Below are 22831 nucleotides of genomic sequence, written 5' to 3' on the forward strand. Positions count from 1 at the left end.
ACACTTGTTTAGTTTTCTTTATTGTGTTTCTGAACCTACAATGGTATCTGGCAATGATTTGAGAAGGAAGCACAACCGTAAGCTCTTCAGGTCTACCTTCTTATGTCACCGTGCTGGCTACCCTGATGGATCAGAATAACCATTTGTAAATGAAAAAGGCAGTAATTCTTTTTCTGCTTGTTTTCCTGTCACATAATACTGACCTGCAGCTTATACATTATTAAACTCATCTAAAGTTGCGATGTTGTCGTTGTTGCTTCATCAGCTAAACAAAATTTTCTATTGTACGCACAGGCACAAAAACAACTCTACACACATTTAAAAAATGTTATAATCTAGGACTTTTTTTTACAAATTAAGGTTATATTTCCGGGACTGTTACAGAATAAAACTCAAGAGACAATTCAATAATCACTCTTTTGGTCTGAATTGTAATTTCAATTAACATTTTTCATACACAAAACTAAGCACAAGTTCATATATAACACAGGCTTTCATACAGTTTCAAGTACAACTCTACATCTATTTATATATATCCTTTGTTTTCAGTAATACTGTACTTATTTGCCATGTATGGTTTTTAGCTTAGGAAAAAACAAGATTAATAAAAGCAGGAAAATAAAACTAATCTTGTAAATACAAACACCATTCTATGTACCTCTGTTGGTTTAGCTTCAGTGTTTTGTATCATAGGTCTGACAAAATTAATGAACATAAGCACTCCTAACTATTGAGTTTAGTGATTTGTTCTAAACATTTGCTAGTACTATTTTTAGTTTTTAGGACTCAGCACTGTATGATTATCCTGTTCAACAATTGACATAAGAACAGATTATGCTTTCCTAAAGAAAAACAAGACCGGTTTCCATCTCTAGGTGGGTCATATTATTTATAATTTCAGATGTCCATGGTGTTTAGTATTTGAGATCAAATGATTCTCTACTTTGTAAAGTTCACAATCCAAACACAAAATGATGAAGACAGAACAGAGAGCCTTAATGCTCCCCCTCACTCTAGTAATATGTTATTTGAAAAGTAATTTAAATGTTTTCAAATAATTAGTCTGCTTATCTCCATTAAAATCAAGACTTCTTTATTCTAGGAAGTGAACCCCATTGTCAGGGAAGACAGCTTTTTTTTTTATTTTAATAGCCAAGTCAAGTAGAAAATGAAATTTACACAGATGTCTGTGGTTATGATGGTATAAACAGTTGCACCTACTCCAAATACTTCTGCTACATCTTTTGAAGATACATAGCCTTTGTCTTCATTTATACTGAGGGACTTTTAAATGCAAACAAAAATATGTGCAGATAGAGAAGAGGTTACAAGACCAATTAAGGACCAGGTGGATTCATGGACAATATGAACCAACTGTTTAACGTTGGCAGATAATGGACTCCAAAAGACACCTGCATATGGTCACTATTACCTGCTGGAAGTGGCACAGAGCATACATGCTAGATTTCTTCAGTTAAGAGGCTGAAAATACAACTTTAAGACTATTATTTTCTTTGCCAATTCTTTTCTTGATATAATTTACACTGATAGTGCATGAGACAGTGTGAAGTTGGATGTTAGTCATATTTTGCTTTTCCTCTTAATAAGGGGTTTCATTCAGCAGGGTTCACAGGAAATGTCCAAATTGGCAAGACTGCGACGCTGTATCCACCATCTTGCACATTCTGACATTACAGAGCCTGTTGGTTTCATTCATACATAAGAAATTATGGCAAATATTCCCGCCATTAGTGTTGCTTCCCTCTCAATTATACTGTAATGCCACCAAATGAATGGGGAAGTGCAAAATGGTATCATAGATACTATAGACTCAAAAAGTCTCAGCAACAGTCTGCTTTATAGAGAGAATCAATCTAGCAGGAATATGGATATGGAATAGGACAGTAGTTTTCCTAGTAAAGGTACATTTCAGTTTTTTTGTGTTTCTCTGAAACAAATAGTTTTTAAAAATCTGAAGAGAAAGCATTATATCCATCTTACTGGATGTAGGTAATCAAGGGACATTTTCAATTTAGGCATATATCTTTCTCTGGAAATAAAACAATTATGTATCTCATGCCTTCCCTCTTTGAGATATGAATTACTCAGACATACTATGGGTTTGAACTGTTTCCTGCTTCCAATTTCTAGAGAAAATGTTACAAAGGTTTTCACTCATTAGTGAATTACTTGTATAAAAATAAAAATTTAAACTGTATAAAATGTAATCATATGCAAACAAAACTTACTTAGCTTTAAAAATGATTGAAAACTAATGCTATTCCACTAAAGTTTATTTGCAATTCAAGCCTATTTCTAGTGCATCTAGAGTTAGAGAACCCTGCCATAACTTAATTAAGCAGCTGTTCTCCAATTTGTCTTCATCAATAAAACTACTTCCAAATTTTTATTAGAAAGAACATCCCATTGAAATTTGAAATTAGAACCAATATTTGAACTAACTTTATGAAGGCTGTTGGCTCTAAAGAACAGTAACTGAGTTTCACAACATCATGTTTTTACCAACTGAAAGATGCAGTTCTATGGACAGGATAACTACAATTCTCAAAGCACCGTGAGGAATACAGACTGGAATATAAAATCCTTTTGCAATCTTCTAATCCATGATATGAAGCAATGAGCTAAACAAGCAAGTTACCTTGAATGTATAAAAATATTTCTACATACTTTTTATTTCTAGTATTTCCCACTGAGGTATTAGTTGGCTTTTCACAAATGACCAGAATGAATTCATTTCAAAATAAATTATGCACTGAATATCAGCTCGCAAGAAAAGATTTAAATTACTATCTTCTAGCAAAATATCTGCTCCCCTATCTTTAGCGGTGGTTTGAGTATAAATAAAAAGAGGTAAAATGCTGGCACTCCTTCTTCAGCCTCTACATTCAAACAGTGCAAAAATAATATCACAGAAATCTGCAACAAACAATGTAACTCCCCAAGGAGCACTGCTTGGTATATTCCCCAAACAGGCTTCACTAAACAGGAGGCCATGCTGCAAAATTAAGGAAATTAATTAGAGCATGCCTCTCTCTATATATATATATATATCTTCTGGACCAATGCTTTTCAAACTTGGCAACTTTAAGATGTGCAGATTTCAACTCCCAGAATTCCCCAGCCAGTGCTGGCTGGGGAATTCTGGGAGTTGAAGTCCACACATCTTAAAGTTGCCAAGTTTGAAAAACACTGTTCTGGACTACCATACCACTCATCACCCCCGCAAATAAGTAGCCATCAGAGGTTGACAGAATCTCCATTTTTTTTGTACCTATGTATTTCACCATAGAACTACAACTGTCTTTTTAAAAAAAGGTAAAAATTCAAGCAGCAAAAAGAGCAGCAAATTCAAAAGTGTATTCTCATAGCTCTTTATCAAAACACAGCTTGGTAGACTGATCTTCAACTACTCTGACAGCTTGAAATCCATTTAAATAGCTGAAATTTTAAGTTACCATCCTGGGGGGAAGTTATGTAACTATAGCTTGAAGCCATGTAAAAATACAAAAATAAGCTTAATTATAATGCAGTGGGTCCCCAAAATATTTCAGTGTTAAGGGGAAAAAAAGTGTGTCCTGTAAAACTGATTATAAATTAACACACTCTCTCACTCTTCCTGCCTGCCTGGATTTGTGTATCAAAAAACTATGGAGTATTTGCCTCGGCAACAATAATTAAAAATCCAATGGAAAAATAAAGATTGTGACAGTTCATCAGTTTTCCATTGAAGCAGCTGCCATTGTTGACTTCATACTGTCTCGTGTTGAAGTTAGTTCACCAATCACCCATTCTAAAGCTTCACGCCCCTGTAATGGAAAACAGAAAAGGTTAATTGAATTACTGGAAACAATGCTAAGCATGTAAAACTTTCCTCTGTCAGAACCGAAAAACAGTTTCAGAAGCAAAGTTCTTTGTTTCTTTCTGCATTATGAAAAAGCTGCTGAATTATTAGTGCTACTGAAACTCTACAGGATTATTTGTTGGGCCTCCTTCTCTTAAGAACAGCATTAATTTTAACTTGATTGAAAATCTTTAATTTTTAACCTAGTGACACACTTTTCTGTAATCAATATCCTTGCCAATGAAATTACAAGATTGCATGCTAATTCTACTGCATAATGCAATTAATTGATTTCTCAATCTAGCAAATCAGTTACAAAGAATCAAACATTTCAGGATGAGTGCTAAAGACAGATTTCATTTACTGATATTTCCAGAACAAAACATATCAATTACCCAAATTCTAATCTATCAGTGTATCCTGAAACTTTTTCACAAGCCACAATGCTAAATTAATACTGAAATTATCATTTTCTCCATTACCACACTACATCTCAACAAAGAAAATACACTGGAGTAACTTTTTGCCTTTCCTGAATGAAAAAATTCCTTGCCTTGATTTCTTTTACTCTCTTCTGCCATTGAAAGAATTGTTCAAGTGCTAGTCCTAGAAAACGATGCTACATTAGAATTCTACAGTCCTCAAGGGTGTCTCAGAAGCCAGTTTTTCACCCCTCAGACCTCATGAGGAAATCTTCTCTACCCCGTGCTAGGTGTTTCCAACTTTGAGAAATCCCATAACACGAAAGTTTAAAAGAAGATATTACAAGTCATGGTGAGGAGCCACAAGGGGCTATGAATCCAGAACCCTCCAACAGGTTCACAGTCAGGGTAAAGACTTCAACCAGCCCCTGAGTTGTTGGAATAAATTTATTCTAATTGTTTTAAATGAATGCAAAACCCTACCTAACAAATACTCATTATCTATCCAAGTACTATATAGCTACTGCTATTTTACTGAAATTTGATCTTTGAAATTAATACAAAAGCTTGTCTATCAACCTGTTTTTAAGGGCATTTAGGTAGACTATAAATAGCTCAATTGAAATATTATTCCCAGCTTGAAACAACTAGCCATTTATTGACAGTTAAGCTTATAGAAAGAGAATAACTGCCAATTATGTCCAATAAAATTTCAGTCACATTCTCAAAGTATCATAAATACTTAGAATCAAATCACTTCAGAGGGCTAAACCTACACCTACAATCTCATCAACATGAATTTTTAAAGCCAGCACAGCCCCGTCACAAATGCACACACTGAATTAGCTACTTCCCTGGCAACAATATGGAAATGAATCACTGCTGCCTTCTATCTGCAACATTTTCTCAACTTCCAAGTCTAGCTTACCCTGGTACTTCTGGTAGTTTCTCATCAAGCACTAACCATATCCAACCCTGCTTACTCTCTTTTTTAGCGTGATCAAGGTCAGTACATCCTACCTGCACATAAACCAGCCATCAGGTTTACTACAGTTCTGTAAAAATATGTGAGGTGTGAGTAGGAAACTTGATTAGAAGTGTTTACCTGCGCTTCACATACTTATGCAGAATACAAAACATACTACTACTCAAATCAGAAATGTTGCTTTTATTCAAAAAATTTAATGGGAGGGTGCTTACTTTGTCCTCATCTGCTAGATTACTGTACTATTTGCATGTATTGTCCCTAAACTGCAAAAATGCGACTTCTTAATAGAAGTTTAGTTTCGAGGTGAGGAAAAAAGCACCAAGTAAATATAGTACTATATAAGAGATCCAAGACTCAGCCTTAAGGACTATCCATACTGCAGCTTTCTATTAGGCTTGCAACAGTGTTATTGATCCTAGGTTTATGACAATTTAACTGCCATGACTTTTCCCAAAAGAATCTAGTACTTAACTGAGTGAGGTTGTTATCTAAATTCAGTACTATAATAACTAAGGTTTCTTGCAAAAAGCTTTATGGTAGAGCTATGCCACAAATTGCATATACAGTGGGGCAAAAAAGTATTTAGTCAGCCACCAATTGTGCAAGTTCTCCCACTTAAAAAGATGAGAGAGGCCTGTAATTTTCATCATAGGTATACCTCAACTATGAGAGACAAAATGGGGGGAAAATCCAGAAAATCACATTGTCTGATTTTTAAAGAATTTATTTGCAAATCATGGTGGAAAATAAGTATTTGGTCAATATCAAAAGTTCATCTCAATACTTTGTTATATATCCTTTGTTGGCAATGACAGAGGTCAAACATTTTCTGTAAGTCTTCACAAGGTTTTCACACACTGTTGCTGGTATTTTGGCCCATTCCTCCATGCAGATCTCCTCTAGAGCAGTGATGTTTTGGGGCTGTCGCTGGGCAACACGGACTTTCAACTGCCTCCAAAGGTTTTCCATGGGGTTGAGATCTGGAGACTGGCTAGGCCACTCCAGGACCTTGAAATGCTTCTTACGAAGCCACTCCTTCGTTGCCCAGGCGGTGTGTTTGGGATCATTGTCATGCTGAAAGACCCAGCCACGTTTCATCTTCAATGCCCTTGCTGATGGAAGGAGGTGCTCACTCAAAATCTCACAATACATGGCCCCATACATTCTTTCCTTTACACAGATCAGTCGTCCTGGTCCCTTTGCAGACAAACAGCCCCAAAGCATGATGTTTCCACCCCCATGCTTCACAGTAGGTATGGTGTTCTTTGGATGCAACTCAGCATTCTCTCTCCTCCAAACACAACGAGTTGAGTTTAGACCAAAACATTCTACTTTGGTTTCATCTGACCATATGACATTCTCCCAATCCTCTTCTGGATCATCCAAATGCTCTCTAGCAAACTTCAGACGGGCCCGGACATGTACTGGCTTAAGCAGGGGGACACGCCTGGCACTGCAGGATTTGAGTCCCTGGCGGCGTAGTGTGTTACTGATGGTAGCCTTTGTTACTTTGGTCCCAGCTCTCTGCAGGTCATTCACTAGGTCCCCCCGTGTGGTTCTGGGATTTTTGCTCACCGTTCTTGTGATCATTTTGACCCCACGGGGTGAGATCTTGCGTGGAGCCCCAGATCGAGGGAGATTATCAGTGGTCTTGTATGTCTTCCATTGTCTAATTATTGCTCCCACAGTTGATTTCTTCACATCAAGCTGCTTGCCTATTGCAGATTCAGTCTTCCCAGCCTGGTGCAGGTCTACAATGTTGTTTCTGGTGTCCTTCAACAGCTCTTTGGTCTTGGCCATAGTGGAGTTTGGAGTGTGACTGTTTGAGGTTGTGGACAGGGGTCTTTTATACTGACAACAAGGTCAAACAGGTGCTATTACTACAGGTAACGAGTGGAGGACAGAGGAGCCTCTTAAAGAAGTAGTTACAGGTCTGTGAGAGCCAGACATCTTGCTTGTTTGTAGGTGACCAAATACTTATTTTCCACCATGATTTGCAAATAAATTCTTTAAAAATCAGACAATGTGATTTTCTGGATTTTTTCCCCCATTTTGTCTCTCATAGTTGAGGTATACCTATGATGAAAATTACAGGCCTCTCTCATCTTTTTAAGTGGGAGAACTTGCACAATTGGTGGCTGACTAAATACTTTTTTGCCCCACTGTATATATATATTTATATATATTAAAGAGCATCCAGATCAATTACATGTTTTCTCTGGTAGTTTCATACCTTTGAGAACTATACTCATTATTAATATTTCCATATTTTAAAAGCCAGCACACATTTCAACATTTTTGCAGCTTAAACCAACCATCTTTAAATCACTGTCCGTCTGAACATGTTTTGAGCATTGCAAATTACACAGTTCAAATCTACTTTTAAAAGTTCTAGATAAAAATCTAAAATGAATCATCAATATAGAAAAATAACATGCTGAAAGAAGACATTCACTGGTTTATTGCAAAACAGAGCAGGAACCATTGCATTCTTACAGTGCAAGATGCTTGCAATATATTAATTTTCAGAAGTCTTAAACATTACTTCAGATCTGACACCTATGTGAACAAAATTCCATGCTAAATAAAATTTTGGGGCGTAGATTTAAATAAAATCTAGGAAGTGAAATAACTATTTGATTTAAGCAAATTCCAATTAAAACTGATGTCAACTGAATTAAAACTGATGTCTCTGAATTCCCAAGTTTATGTTGCAATGAACAATTTATTCATTTATAGCAGCTGAAGGAGACACATGAATGAGGTTACTTCTAATAAACTTAGTTATGGATACAGCAATCCTGACAAAGAATTAGTGTGCAATGTACAGTACTTCAAAAGAGCATATTAATATACACTGTAAGCAAGCAGATTTGCCAATAAACATGCACTTTTAATATACTTATGCATATGATGGTAGTATAAACTGGACATAATGTTAATGGTTTTTACTTTAAGGGCAACTGAAAGCATATGGTGAGCATGTACTATTTTTCATACTATATACACACACTCCAAAAACGAGAGTATTTAAAGAATGACAATACTATGTTTGTATAAATTTTAATTACCTGTAAATTAGGATATTAAGCACACAAATTAAACTATTCTGTTCCAATATTGGTAGAAAAGAATGTATTTTCACACAATAATGCCATGCCTAAATTTCTTACAGAAAACTGACAATTCTATCAGATGCTAAAAAGTGTACCTTTGAAAACAAGATACCGGAGAAAAACAAAAACAAGGCTCTTTTAGTATAGGAAACATAATTACATTATTAGTATGGATTCAAATAACTTCTCAATTAATGAGCTGCAATTTATCATATTCTAATTAAAAGCAACTGGTGGTTTATTCCATTCATTGCTTTTAATCTAGATAAAAGCATAATTACAAATTATAACTAGCAGTTTGTAGTTTCTCCTTACATGCAAAGGAGAACGAAAAAGAGAAAGAGCACATCTACGTAATCTAAAGACCAGGCTAATCACTTTAGCCTGCAGCTACATGTGAGTGGAACCCAAAAGTTCTGTATAACTGCTCACTTTAAAAGCACAAAGCAACCAGGAATCTGTAAACAATGAAGGTAACAGTATCTACTGCATTTACTCAAAAGGAAGACAATTCTGAATTGAAGGCAAAGTTCCTCCAGCTTTCAAAAGAAAAAGTAGATAGAAAAATATAATTCTGGACAAAACTTTGTGTTCAGGGTCTACATCTTGGGAAGCCAAGTTAACTCACCAGCTGAACATTTTCCACATTGCCAATAAGTATGAGTGTTTTACAGACCTGAATATGTGTCTGTCAAAAAAATCACATTCCAGAAATGAACAAAGCTGGGACTACTGAATTAATAACTTACTAAAATTAATAGCCTGTAATGCAAGTAGCCCCATTTATAAAATTAATTGAGCCCATCTGCATATACCAAACATTTTCTCTCACACATAAACCACTCTCCAGATGCGGATCCACATTCCCCTCCGTTCATCTCCAGCAGAAAGAAGAAAAATATGTATATAAGGATGAACAGAAGTTAAGAAGAAGGGAAGGCAAGAGAAGAGGAAGGGTGAAAGACAAAACTGGATGGAGATGAGGCCAAGGGAAGGGGAGAAAAGAGAGAAGGTCCATTTAGATGTCACAAAAGAGTTACATTCATTAGGCAAGTAGCCTTTCCAACTAAGGCCCAATCTTCAAAATGATCACTGTTAATCCCAATTCCCCATATTATTTGGGGAAAACAATCTTGTCTTTCTATGGGTTAAACATAGTCCGTATGGCCTGACTTAGATATATCATGAAATGCATGCAGTCTGATACCTTCTCTGCTGTATTTTCAGGAAAGGCAAGGCATAAGATGTGAACAACCTGAGAACTGGCTGCCCCATCATAAGGCTGTTTGGGGAGCATCCATCTATCCCTGTCAAGTTCTAGCGGCTAGAATCCATATACCTAGCCTGATAGCCAGAGTACACTGATTGTATTTGTACAGCTTTCAGCCCAAGCTGTGTAACTGTTCTGTTAAGAGATCATAATGCACAAAATCTATCTATGTGGTTGCTAAGAGTCAACAATGACTTGATGGCACATAATCAATCAATTACCTAAATACTGTTGGCATCATATTTCTATAGAAATATACTGCAGAGTCAACTGAAACCAGTATTGACCTCAAGTAGTACATGTTAAGCAGCACAGGATTTGAATCTAACTGCCTCATTGAACAGTTATTTCAGATCTACTCTTGGAATGCTCAGACCCGAAACATAATCAATTTGATTGGCTGTGTACTGCTATAATAGTGATCCTTGATCAATTACTCCCTTGTTCAACCCAGAAATGTAGCACCTGACAGAAGAAAGTTTTTCCTCCAGTGTTCTAACAACATTCTTTTTACACAAAAGGGAACAACAAAGAATGTAAGAATAACATTACTAACTGCCCCCCTTAGATTAAGAACCTTCCTGTGACAAAGTATTTAGATACCAAAGGAGCCTTGATTCCATAATTAAAGAATAAGGCCACTGTTCCTCTACATGCAATGTGTGTATATACATATAAAAGGCATGCAACTTGTTAAAGGTACATCACAACAACATGCATGTACTTGCTAGAAGCTGAAATGCTATACCAAGGTAACAAATACTGATATTACCACTAGTTAGTACAAAATGCAGCTGTAGAAAGAGACTGCTAGCTTAGAACATTTTCAGAATGTTGAATTGTCCATTCAAGAGCATCCCACCCCTGGAGTAACACAGAAAAGATGTATAACTTGCAGCAAAAAGTTATTTCATCATCAATCCTGCAACCTAAGAGCCTCTAGCAAAATTAAACATTTTTAATTGCATAGATATGGCAAGCAATAGTATCCCAGAAAAAGTTTATCTGTATGCAAAGCAGGATTTTGACAGCATACAAAAATATGCACCCCATCATAATAATGCTGAAGAGTCAGTCAGTTAAGCACATGTGCTGTTGCTAGTTTGTTGTTAACATTCACTTGAGATTATCTCTTGTGTTACAAATTCCTAAAAAAATAACTGCCATCTAGACACTCGGTTACAAAAATGAAGTGGCCTCAGCTGAATGGGTGAAAATACAGAGGCACGCCAAATGTTTAATGGTTTCAGCATTAAAACAGTAAAGACGACTCAACAGTAAGGCAACTGACTAGGACTAGCAATCCATTGACAATTTTATGAACAAGCAGAGAAATGTAAAAATGATTGTTTATCCCCCCAAAAAGGTTTGTGAACAGCATCTCAGCTAATATGTATATGGTATCTTTTCCAAAAATATTCTTCATAGGACTAAGCTATTTAGTTGCAGTTTTGCCATTTATTTCTAATTAAATTCTAAAGGACATAAGAATTACCTCCCACAAAACCATCAGTTACATTCCATAAAGTGCTGCAATGAACAAAATTGCAATTAGGACAAATCTAAGGTTACAAAAATCACAGGAAAAAATGGGAATCATATGTTGTCAGGCTTGTCAACTTACATGAAAGTACCACTGACTAGTCTTCCTAATTATTTATTATTTGAAATTAATTGCACTAGAAATAACTGAAAAAGACTATGTGCTTATGATTCTAGCTCTCTCGTACCCACTAACGCAGGGATGGGAAACTTGTGCCTCTCCACATACTGCAAAACTAGAACTTCCAGAAGCTTCAACTATCATGTCCAATGAAGCTCAGCAACAGCTGGAGGGGACAGGTTTCCCAAACATGTCTCAAACATATGGAATGTCTGTATTACATCTTATTTTAAAGGTGGCATCAATCATTTAAAATAGCAGTTTTGCAACCTTAAAAATTATTTTTCATTTATCACTGACTCTAAACAGAGGAGGTATCTGCAATCTGTACTCCTCTATAAGGTGAGGGAAAGAGATCAAAAAGGGGGCAGCCCAACTTGACTTCAGCTCTGCCCTGAAGCAGCAGATTGTTTTCCAAGGAACACAGTCACAACAGAAAGAAAGTTGCCCATGTTTTCCATATCTTTCTGAACTTAGAAAGCAACAGCCATTAGCTATTTCAAATATATTGGATGAGGGTTCTCTAATGACACCATCTATGGAACTGTTGGAACAAGTTCACATTGTAGAAGCCAGATTACATGTGCATAGAAACTAGAGACTGGAAACACAGCACCACTGGATAGTGCCTACAAGTCTGTAACCTTGAGAAAAACAAGCTTTTCTCACATCATATTCCATGAGATTTGGGCATTTTGATTTTAAATAACTTGTAAATAGTTCCCCTGCCCCTAGACTTCCCTCAGGAGGGGGGGGTACCCACATCACATCACGGAATGGTAACTGTTGCCTTAAACGGTTGCTAATGCATAATATAAACCAAGGACATGAAGAGATAAACACCTTTCTTTCTTCTCTCTCCTACTTTGGAGGCTAAAAATGGCAAGCCGGTGATTGGCCTGCTTCCTCTGTAAATCTGTGTGCCTTGAGCAACCCACTGGGGAAGCTAATTGGCAATAAGGAATGCTATTCTTTGATCTATGTTCAGGAGGCCAGCTGCCACATTTCCAATTCAAGATCAGGCTGAATATATGATTATACCTCAGCCACATGTGTTCTCTTTTAGCTGTAAACATCTGCTATTTTAACCAACATCACACACACAGATATGTATTTGAAAAGGAAGCACAGAACATTGTTTCCAACCATCAGTATACATGCACTACTACCTGCATTTTTGAATCTTAAGCACTAAATATTAAGAATGTTTTCTAAAACATCACTGTAAATTAATAGTCATTTTCTATTCCTAATATTATTTTAAAAAATTATATTGAACATTTAATGTAATGTTTCTCCACCATTCAGCGATTTAGTAATCTTCAGATGGGATGGATCTGGGATTTCAATACATGCCTCAGAAATTTCTTTTGTCTATTCTCAAGCCTCTTACCTCATTCTTAGTGTTTAAAAATAAAATTAGAAAGAAGCTACTACATTGCAAAACAAAGGAGTAGCCTCATCATTTTTATTTCTAAACACATTTATTTCTAAGAATCCCCTGGATTCCATATAGACCCATCGAAAATAAAATGGGGAGTAGCTGCAGCCCAAAGCTTTTCTGATAAATATGCCCCCTGCATTAAAAAAAAGGGGGGGGGAAACTAAGCTGACAGTGAATATTTGAGGAGGTAGAGAGGGTGCCAGTTTGTCTTTTGGTAAACTGGGGTTTTGTGGTGGATCACGTCCACTGTCACAGATGTGTGAATGGGCAATCTTTCATCACAGTGATTTTCCTTGGTGTTTACATGTTTTCAAAATGTTAAATAAGGGACTTTTGTTCAACCTATCACTCCCAGCCAATTGATTGGAGTTGAAGAAAGTTATAATCCAAAATATCTAGATTGCATCATATTGGAAAAAACTACTAAATAGTGTTGCATTTTGACTATTTCTTGATTTCTATTAAAGATTTATAACTGAGGGCATCTTGGACTCCATCTATCTCAAAAGACAATAGATTGGCAACGTATACTTCATAAAAAGGTACCATGGTAGCAACAGTAACACAATAAAAAGATTTTATATACCTACCTTTCTAGCATTAGACGATATTGTATTGGCCATTAAAGTTTCCAAGTAACTACTGAGGCTAACTCCTTTTACTGTAATAATTGCTTCTTGAGTTAGGAGAGTTCTATGGAAAGAAAAAAATTAAAGGGTTAGACCTCAAAAGATTCTTAATCTTCACACTTTTGATCAAACAGGACATCTGAACTTACTTTTCAGGGTTTTCAGGATGAGGCGTATAGACTAATCGTTCGTCCACTGATACAAGATTTGTAAGCGTTATCTTAGAAAAATAAAGACAAAAATTAGTTCTTTTATCATTTCTGACTTTTGCAACTCAAAACCACAATTAATATTAAATGGAAAAATCTTAAAATTAGATTCTGCAACTCCTTAAATAAAAGGACCATTTTAAAAATGGCAAAGGTTGCAATCTTAAACTCATTATTGGGGACTGTAGCCTAAAGAGTCTTAAGGCTCATACTCTAAGATTCAGTATAAGTAGAATAACTGATTGCGATTCTTTCAGGATGCCCTCCCTCCTCCCAAATCTATAATTCCTAGCATGACATTTCCTAAGGTTTATTTCAGAGATACTGAGTATTACCTAGTGTGCTGTTCTTGTCTACCACTTTGGTCTTACAACTGTATTTTTCAGAGTATCTTCAAACAGTGTGTAAGTAAGTAAGTAAGTGTGTGTATATATATATATATATATATATGGAACAAGCATTTAGCAAGCCTCTTGTCCTGCAAGCAAATACTACAGAACTTAATTACTTACATTTGTGGAGCTCAGTACCATTTTCTTTTCCACTGGATCAACCACAGAATGTTCTTTAATGTATGTGACAGTTCTATTTGTTCCCAGAATCTGGAAGAAAAAAAGAAAAATAGAAATTAACCAAAGTCACATGAGCAGAAATTTTGCAATAAACAAAAGTCTTTAAAAGTATGGTTCCTCGTGTGCACTGTAATTCTTAACAAGATGATATCTGAGTATTTATCACTATAGTCAGTCACTCATGGCCTAGCCATCTCCTGTACAGACTACTGCAATGCACTCTATATGGGGCTACCCTTGAAGAGTATCCGGAAGCTACAGCTGGTGCGAAATGTGGCCAGCAGGCAATTTTGGATGCCCCAAGGATGGCACATGTAACACCTTTGCTGTGGGAGCTGCATTAGGTGCCAGTTTGCTTCCAGGTCCAATCAAGGTGTTGGTTATCACCTTTAAAGCCCTACATGGCATGGGACCAGGTTACCTGAGCGACCTTCCCATCCCCATTACATTGATCCATCCCACCCAGTCAGGCACAGAAGGTATGTTACAGACCCCCGTCTATGAAAGAATGTCAACTGGCGGGGCCCAGGAGGAGAGCCTTCTCTGCTGTTGCCCCCACCCTATGGAACACTCTTCCCCGAGGTGAGGTGGGTCCCCACTCTCCTGGTCTTCCGGAAAGGGCTGAAAACCTGGCTCTGCCAACTCGCATGGGGTGAGAGGGGATATAACCAACTCTGGGGGTGGCTAGCGCCTTGAAGACGCTCCCCAAATCTAAGATATTTATTATTTATATAGGGAGTCTTCTTGTAATGTATTTTAATTCATATTTATTCTATTTTAACTAATATTTATTCTTTTTATTGTAAACCGCCCAGAGTCGCTCTGCAGTGAGATGGGTGGTGACAAATTTGAAATATAAATAAATAAATAAATAAATGAAAATAGTCATGCAAAGTCAAAAGCAGTAACTGCTTTTAAGAAGCAAAAAAGGTTATATAATAATTTAGGAAGTTATTTAATAGAAAGGTTCTACTCATTTTCTGTTTTATCTTATTGCTAGCTTTTATAACTTACAGCTTTTACAATATTTGGTAGGCCCCATTCTGTACTAAGTAATCGGTGACTATGTAATCTTCCTTGATTATCAAGGCTTCGGTCCAGGACATCAACTCCTACCACTGATGGATTCATAGGATTGGGATATTTTCTCATCGCAGCTTTTATTACAGTATCCCATGGATGCCTGGGGAAAAATGAAATAGAACAGAATTAATCACTACATATCTTTAAGCACTCAGCAAGAAGGTTCAGTACAAGTAGAAATTATTTTAATTTGTATTAAATAATGTTCCAAACAGGAATAAGTACCTGAATCTCCTTATTTTCTTATTCTTTTCCCAACTTTTCTCACCTATATTATGTCTATTTGATTTTTAACCAGCTGAAAGTAGAAGTTAGGAGAAAGGATGTGTGCATACATTTTTTTTTTTAATTAACAAAGACCCCCCACCCCAGTAATCCAAAAATCATAAGTATGGCCCAAAATAAAATTCATGTAAATCATGTGCTAATGTTAAAAAGAATTAAATCTTCATGTGTAATGTTCTTTTAATGCTGATTCTGATTTATATTCTTCATTTAGAATTTTGTCAGAATTTGTTTTAGCATGAGGTTAATAACATTACAAGGACATCATGCTATTCCGATACTAATGTAAATACTTTCCCTTTTAAAAAACTAACAAGACTTTTCTCTGTAGTAAGTTCCTATCCAGTAATGGACCACTGTACTCAGAGGAAAATGTTTCAGATTATAAATTCAATCCTGTATTTAATTTGTTAAGATTTTCTTAAAACAGAGCCCTGCTAATCACCAGTGCCAGCAACATACTTAGAAACCATCTCAATTATGGCCATGAGTTCTTAAAGTAGTTTTTAGCCTTGTATCCCATCCATTTGACCATATGACCTTGAAATATTCTCTCACATCTACTGGCTTGCCTATTTTTTCCCTTACCATAGTTCTGGAAGTTTGAAATTCCTAAATAGCTATTATCTGTCACTCTTGAAGCCTATTCATTTATTTATATTTTCCAGTTATGCTGAATTCTGATGGTTATAGAAATCTGACTATGCAAAGATTGAATGAAATATGAGATATCTGACAAAGCCATCATGATTGAGCAGAACGCATTCAGCAAACTAGGGCAGGTTGAAAACTGTTGCTGTTTGGTTTATCATTGGATACATCCACACTTAACTACACTCACAACCTTTGTTCCCTACATGCCCCCAGGCTGCTGAGTGTAGGTCAGCACACATCATGTGTATATTCTGAGTATGTAAGATGGACTTTGATTTTTGGAAGTACTTTTAGATCACTCCAGCTGAAAGGAGAGGAATAGGATCACTTGTTCCACATATCTCTTCTAGGTGGCTCTGTTGCAATTCCCCTACGCTGAAATGTCTCAGGCTACCACTAGATTCCCCTGATAATTAATACTTGCTTGGTTTATACTTGTGGAGGTTTATTCATTTATACTTCATTTAGTTTCTTTTAGTAATAGTCCAACCATGATTTAAAGTAGAACTGTATAGGAGATTTGAAATGAAGGCTAATGCTGTGTCCCTGGAATGACAGATAACAGAAACCAGACCACTGTCTTTCCTTAGAATGTAAACGGAATGATGTGAAAGGAGGAAGTATGCAGATACATTAAACACTACTGTTTATAGAATACATTGATGGAATCTAGCAGGATAGAATCTCAATAATGTGAAGGAATACTGGGGCACCACAGTAAGGTTGGTTGCAACAAGAACTCATGCCCATCCTTATCAAAGGCATTCCAGTGAAAGGGTCTCGCTGTGATTTACAATATTTTCTTAATCTTTCTTATGTAGTATAACAAACCAAATGTCTATAATCTGCAACCTTGCTTTGTTCACAGCTCTTCTAAAGTTCCTTGGTGAGGAGCCCAGGGATCATTATAATCTCTGCATGCCAATAAAACGCACTTTAATGCATCTATTTCCAATTGCTTTGGTTCCTAATTTAAGTGGGCATTTTTTCCCACAACAATAATTTCTTCCAACTGAGGGAAAAGGCTAAGCTCAAAATGTTCTCTCATTTATGATGTGCACTGGTAAGTTCAAATCAGCATTAAGCAGATCTTTTAGTATGAGTCTTACATAAGGTAAATAATTGCAACAAGAACTTCACCAATTCATATCACCAGTACAATCTCATTCAGCGCTGCCAGAACATTCCATTCTTGCTGTCTAATTCTGAAGAGCTGAGAGGACATTTTTGTATGCAAAAATGCATACAAAATTCAAAACTGTGACGGTGCTGAACAAGTAGTACTTACAACTGGTACTCAAAGTTGCAGCCATCCCAGCACCCCCACAGTCACATGATCACAATTTGGGCACTTGGCAACCAGTTCACATGATTGCAGCATCCCACGGTCACATGATCACCATTTGTGACCTTCCCTGCTGGCTTTCCACAAGCAAAGTCAATGGGAAACCTGGTAGGGAAGGTTGCAAGTTGCTCTGGTAAGTCACTCCTGCTGCTTTTTCTCCCAAGTGCAGGCCTGGACAGGCAGGTGACCTCTCGCCTGGCTGCCCTCACACTGCACCATGCACCTAGCTGCACTCATGCCACACCGCAGTACCCCCCTCCTCCGCCCAGCAGCAGTCCATAGCACTCACCCGCCCACTGGCCTGCTAAAGAAAGGCTTGTCATGACTGGGACTTGTGACTTTCTGCCAACTTCCTCATTGACTTTGCTTGTTGGAAGCCAGCAGGAAGTCACAAGCCCTGGTCATGTGAGGTCCTCACTTAATGATGGCAACAGGGACTGCCAGGATTGCTGTCGCTAAGCAATGCAATCACGTGATGTCACACTTTATGGCCGCATTGCTTAGTGATGGAAATTCTGGTCCAAATTACCCTCGTTAAGTGAGGACTACCTATACTTTTTCCCCTTTGACACTTCCAGATAGATTTGAGGCTTTGCTGAAAGCTAAAGGTTTGATACTAAATGTCAGACAAATAATGTGAATTTTAAATGCTCAGTGTAACCATAATATAATGTATATTACACCACCCAAATTGACTATTTCAACTAAGTTTCAGGATTTAACCTTAGATAAACTTTGGCAAGATGACAGCTATTCTGGGGTGTTGGTTCACACATCATACCAGTCATGCAATTCCTTGTCAAGTTAAGCAATGTTATGCAAATCTTAGAAAGAGTAATACATAAGCAAAAGCATTTAAAAGGCAAAGAATAAGAGGGGGAAAGGTCTTAACACAGAAACCATTCAATATATGCCTCCAATCCTTGTTTCTACCATGTCTATACACCATTTCACACAATAGCTTTTATTCTTTAAATACCTCATTGGTCTCTTTTTGAAGATCTCATCAACTCCATGCAACCACAATGTTCTCGGTCTTCCCCTTCCCCTCAATTCTTCCTTCACATACTTGTTTTGCAATTTCATCCTCATACATTCTCTCTAGTCAGCGGTAAAAGGAAATGAGGCCACCAAAAAACACAGTGGCTATGCACCATCAAAGGCGACACCGACTAGAGCATAAAACAACTGAAAGAAGCTCTACAAGTTCAGAAAATGTGGAGAGAGCTGGCCCATAGAATAGCCGAGAATTGCACATGACTGAACGGATAGCATCATCATCATATGACCAAACCATTTCACCATTCTTCTTTTATACTGCTCACTCATTTTTGTATTCAATTCACATTCATTCAACACCATATATTCTCATTTATTCCACAAATTTATAGCCTGCCCCATTCCAAGCAGTCTCTTGATCTTGCCTCTTCTTGCTTTATCACAGTTTTAAATAGGCCATTTCCACTATATTACCCTTACATTTCTCCTGATATACCCAACACTCATTTCTATATAATAAATTTGGCAAAAGCATATTCACATACCCAACCATGTTAAATTCTTTGGACAAATATTCATTTTTTACCACTGCTCACATTCTACCCACTACCTTTCCACCACCATCTGCGTGTCTTAAAATTTCTTTACCCACTGTTTCTATTTCTAGTAAAAATTCTACCCAGCAGCACTGACAATTATTAAGTGTAAGTAGTACCATCTTCAAGTTTCATTCTAAAAAAAATGATCCTCTACCAAGGAACCACTTCACACATTAATTGAAAAGTCCTCTCATAGCAGGATGCTACCTATGTAATTAGAAGAGGGTGCCATCAATTTCAGTAAGAAACTGTACCCACAGGCTTGCACTCTCATTTTTATATATTATTGCAGAAGAAAAATGCAGATTTTAAATTTTTATTCAGAAAACATTCATTGCTGAAATGATAGTCACAAGACTGCAAGATTTTCATCACACCAATAAGTGTAATCTTAAGGCTTATGCAATCTAACCAGACACTGTACAGAAAGGTAATAAAGGATACGCTCACATTCAGCTGCCCTTGAACATTCAGAAGAGAGAACTCACAAGGATGAGAGTGGCACCCTTAACTGGACTGCCCATGCTTCAAAAATAATTAAACGCTTCAGAACCTCCCTGCCATTTACTAAAGCAGCCCCTCTTTCTTCAGGCTTCTATGGGAGTCCAAAAAAGATGTGAATGCTTAAGGGCATCAATTCATTACCTTTAATGTGATGCTTAAAACAGCAGCACCTTTTTAGGCTCACTCAGAAGCCTGACAGTTAGAATAGCAGAAAGGTACCGTGCTTGAGCTCATGCAAGATTCTAAGCTCTTCTGAATAATGTTCCAACTGTGCACAGTCCCAATAATTAAATTCATTCCATTAATCACATAAATATATGCTTTCAGTATCAGTTTAAATAACTGTATCTATAGCTTCTGGGAAAAGATTTATATTTTAGATCAGTTAATATGAAAGGCCTATCATTACGGAATTTCACAAAGCTGTTTCATAATAGCATAACTATTTACTAGCATATTATGCTACTTAAGAATGATTTTAGGCATCTGCTTTTCATGACTGGCATTATACTTGATTGCTGGACAATCGCTGATTGCTTAAAATGTAACACAAGTGTATCAAATGAGTATAAGAAAATCATAATTCTAATTTATTTCCATGCAAGAAAGGTAATTTTGCTGGAGAGAAAATATTATAACTTCTTCTGTTAATGCAAAACAAGAATTATCCAACAGAGCGTATTCAATTAAATGAAAGCAAACTTCTACAGTGTCTCAACTTCTTTCATTACAAAATTCCAAGGTGACTGAATCATGAAATTATTTCCTCCTAGAAATTACATATCTCTCTCTATATATGGAGACATCCCAACATTGCCTCCCTCTTTTAGCCATCCTTCCTTGAAGTGCTAAAGTCTGTTTTACATTAAGTTGGTCTCTGAAAGGAACTCTGTTTCCCTATTTCTCCACTAAAAAGACGAAAAAGAAATGGATTAAGAGAGCAAAATGTTTCTCATGTACACACACACAGAGAAAAAGATAGACCAGAAAAGACTCTGCCTTCTTAAGTCCAGATTCTGGATTTTTCATAACCAAGACAGACTCAAGATGTCAAAACAGTAGAAGCCAGAGAAGAAGATTTTGGACTAGTTTTACTTGTCACTTAGTCGAACTATTTATTAAGGTTGCTCAGTTATCAGAAAATTACTTCTAAAAACCTCAGAACAGGCAAGATCATCCACAAAGTGCATCACTCAACACGGATCACAGATGCTATAAAGCAGTGTTTCTCAACCTTAGCCATTTTAAGATGGGTGGACTTCAACTCCCAGAATTCCCCAGCCAGCATGGCTGGCTGAGGAATTCTGGGAGTTGAAGTCCACCCAACTTAAAATGGCTAAGGTTGAGAAACACTGCTATAGAGGAAGAAAACACCAACTTGATGGCCTTCCAGCATCCTAGCAGAGATCCCTCCTTACCGTTAGAGGACAAGTCAAGAACTATTTTGCTCTGCCATAAGGAGAGAAAGGGAACACTGGGGAAAAAGACCCAGTTACTGTAAGCGCTGCGTTAATACCTTAAATGAATCAAAATGAGTGTGCCTGCACTCACCACCAATACTCCACAACTTTTGAAGCTCTTCCCACTTTCCACCTAAGTCTTCGGCACCACGACTGTGAGGTCGGCGAGGCAACCAGGCGGAGAAGTTACAGGGAAGGGATTTGCCTGGCACTACCGAACAGGCTATGGGTTACATGCTGCGTTCACACAACACCTTACATCAAAATGAGGCTGCCTGTTTGTATCCGAGAGCGCTCCGGGGATCCAGGTGGGATGGTTTGTAAATCGTGGTTTATGGATTATCACATTGCGTATTCCAACGAATAAACCGCGATTTAATTAACGTAGCTAGAGTGAATCACTTCCGCCTTCCCCCATTGGGAATTAAAGGGACGGGAAGGTACCAAGCTGGGAAAAGCTGGAGATCTTCAGCAGACCAGGCCAGAGAGGACCCCGTGTTAGCATTCCCTCTACGTTCCTGCCCAGGCAGAACGCGCCCAGGGCCCGACCGGGCAAACAGGAAAAGCGCCACTTCTGCTCTCTCTTACCCGAATTCGTGTTCTGAGCTCCAGATCTTCATCTTGCGGCGGCGATGGCGGCTCGACGGAAGGCGCCGGCTTCTCGGCCCAGAAGGAAAAGGTGGAGCTTCCCGCGAAATGAAGATAAGAATGCCCCCGGAGACGTCAGCATCTGCGTCACCAAGGCAGGCAGGGACGACCTCCCGGGTCAACCACTCTCAGCTCTAGCGGCCAGGAAAAGGAGGGGCGCGTGCGCAGTAAAGACGGCAAAGCCCTTGAGCCGGAGACGCGGAGTTCACCTTGTCGGTCGACGTGCGCTTGCGTCATCGTTGCTACGCTATTAAGACACGCCCCCATCTCTGTGAGCGGGTGGTTTTTTCTCTTATGTAGTCGTACCTTGTGGTTTTCACGGCGTGACCGCGCGGGGAAGGGCTTTGAAGGTTTCCTCGGTCGAGTTTAACCTGAACCGAAAGCAGAATAATGAACCTCGGTTTGGCTCGATTTTTTTAGTTGATGGAAGAATCGATCCTGTACCCATTTACTGGAGACAAATCCTAATGAAATCACTGGGACTTACTTCCGAGTAGACAGCGCTTTAATTTAAAGGAAAACATTCTCATTTTAATATATGCGCTGCTAAATCCACCGAATTTAAAGATCCACCTCATTGGATTACTAATTTTAATTAAAACAGAAAGCTCAGGCATAACGTTATAGCCCTATCCTATGGCCATGTTCACATAACATGGTAGGTTAAAATAGAGTTGACTCCCCAGTGTTGAGCAAATTCAGCTCAGTTACTTAATATATCAATGTAGTGCAACCCCAGACATCTGGATTAGTTCAGCCAACTGGGTTAGCATGTTGCATGGCCACAGCCTATGAATAAGTTTGGGAAGCATTCCTATAGAAGTGCATTTATTTAATCTTTCCGAAAACATTTTCTTGATGTAATTTCTCAGATGCCTCTCTCCTGTGGCACTTTATTCAAAGCAAATCTATTGGGTTCCTCCGAGTTATTCCCAAATAACTATAGGTTTGCAGTCTAAAATGTGTTAGCCTATCAGATCCCACAAACTACTTTCTTCCAATTATTGTAACAGGTATGAGAACACATTTTGCTTTCCCAGGACCTCTAAAACAGAGAAATGTGACCAAAATGACCTCAT

At 37.7% G+C, this 22831-nt stretch overlaps 1 protein-coding gene across 1 annotated transcript; it reads right to left on the bottom strand.

The window, feature by feature from the left end:
• Positions 1-3: 3 nt before the first annotated feature.
• Positions 4-21849, bottom strand: PRELID3A (PRELI domain containing 3A). The gene is made up of 6 exons (XM_007427841.3): positions 21693-21849; positions 15190-15358; positions 14116-14205; positions 13544-13614; positions 13356-13458; positions 4-3827 (listed from the first exon to the last, which is right to left on the bottom strand). Exons 1-6 carry the CDS (start codon positions 21722-21724, stop codon positions 3735-3737), a joined length of 558 nt encoding a protein of 185 aa, XP_007427903.1. The 5' UTR covers positions 21725-21849; the 3' UTR covers positions 4-3734.
• Between the last annotated feature and the right edge of the window lie 982 nt (positions 21850-22831).

This window comes from Python bivittatus, unplaced genomic scaffold (genome assembly GCF_059951505.1).
Source record: "Python bivittatus isolate LINGU-HERP-01145 unplaced genomic scaffold, Pbiv_v1 ctg000840_np1212, whole genome shotgun sequence".
Taxonomy (NCBI): Eukaryota; Metazoa; Chordata; class Lepidosauria; order Squamata; family Pythonidae; genus Python; species Python bivittatus.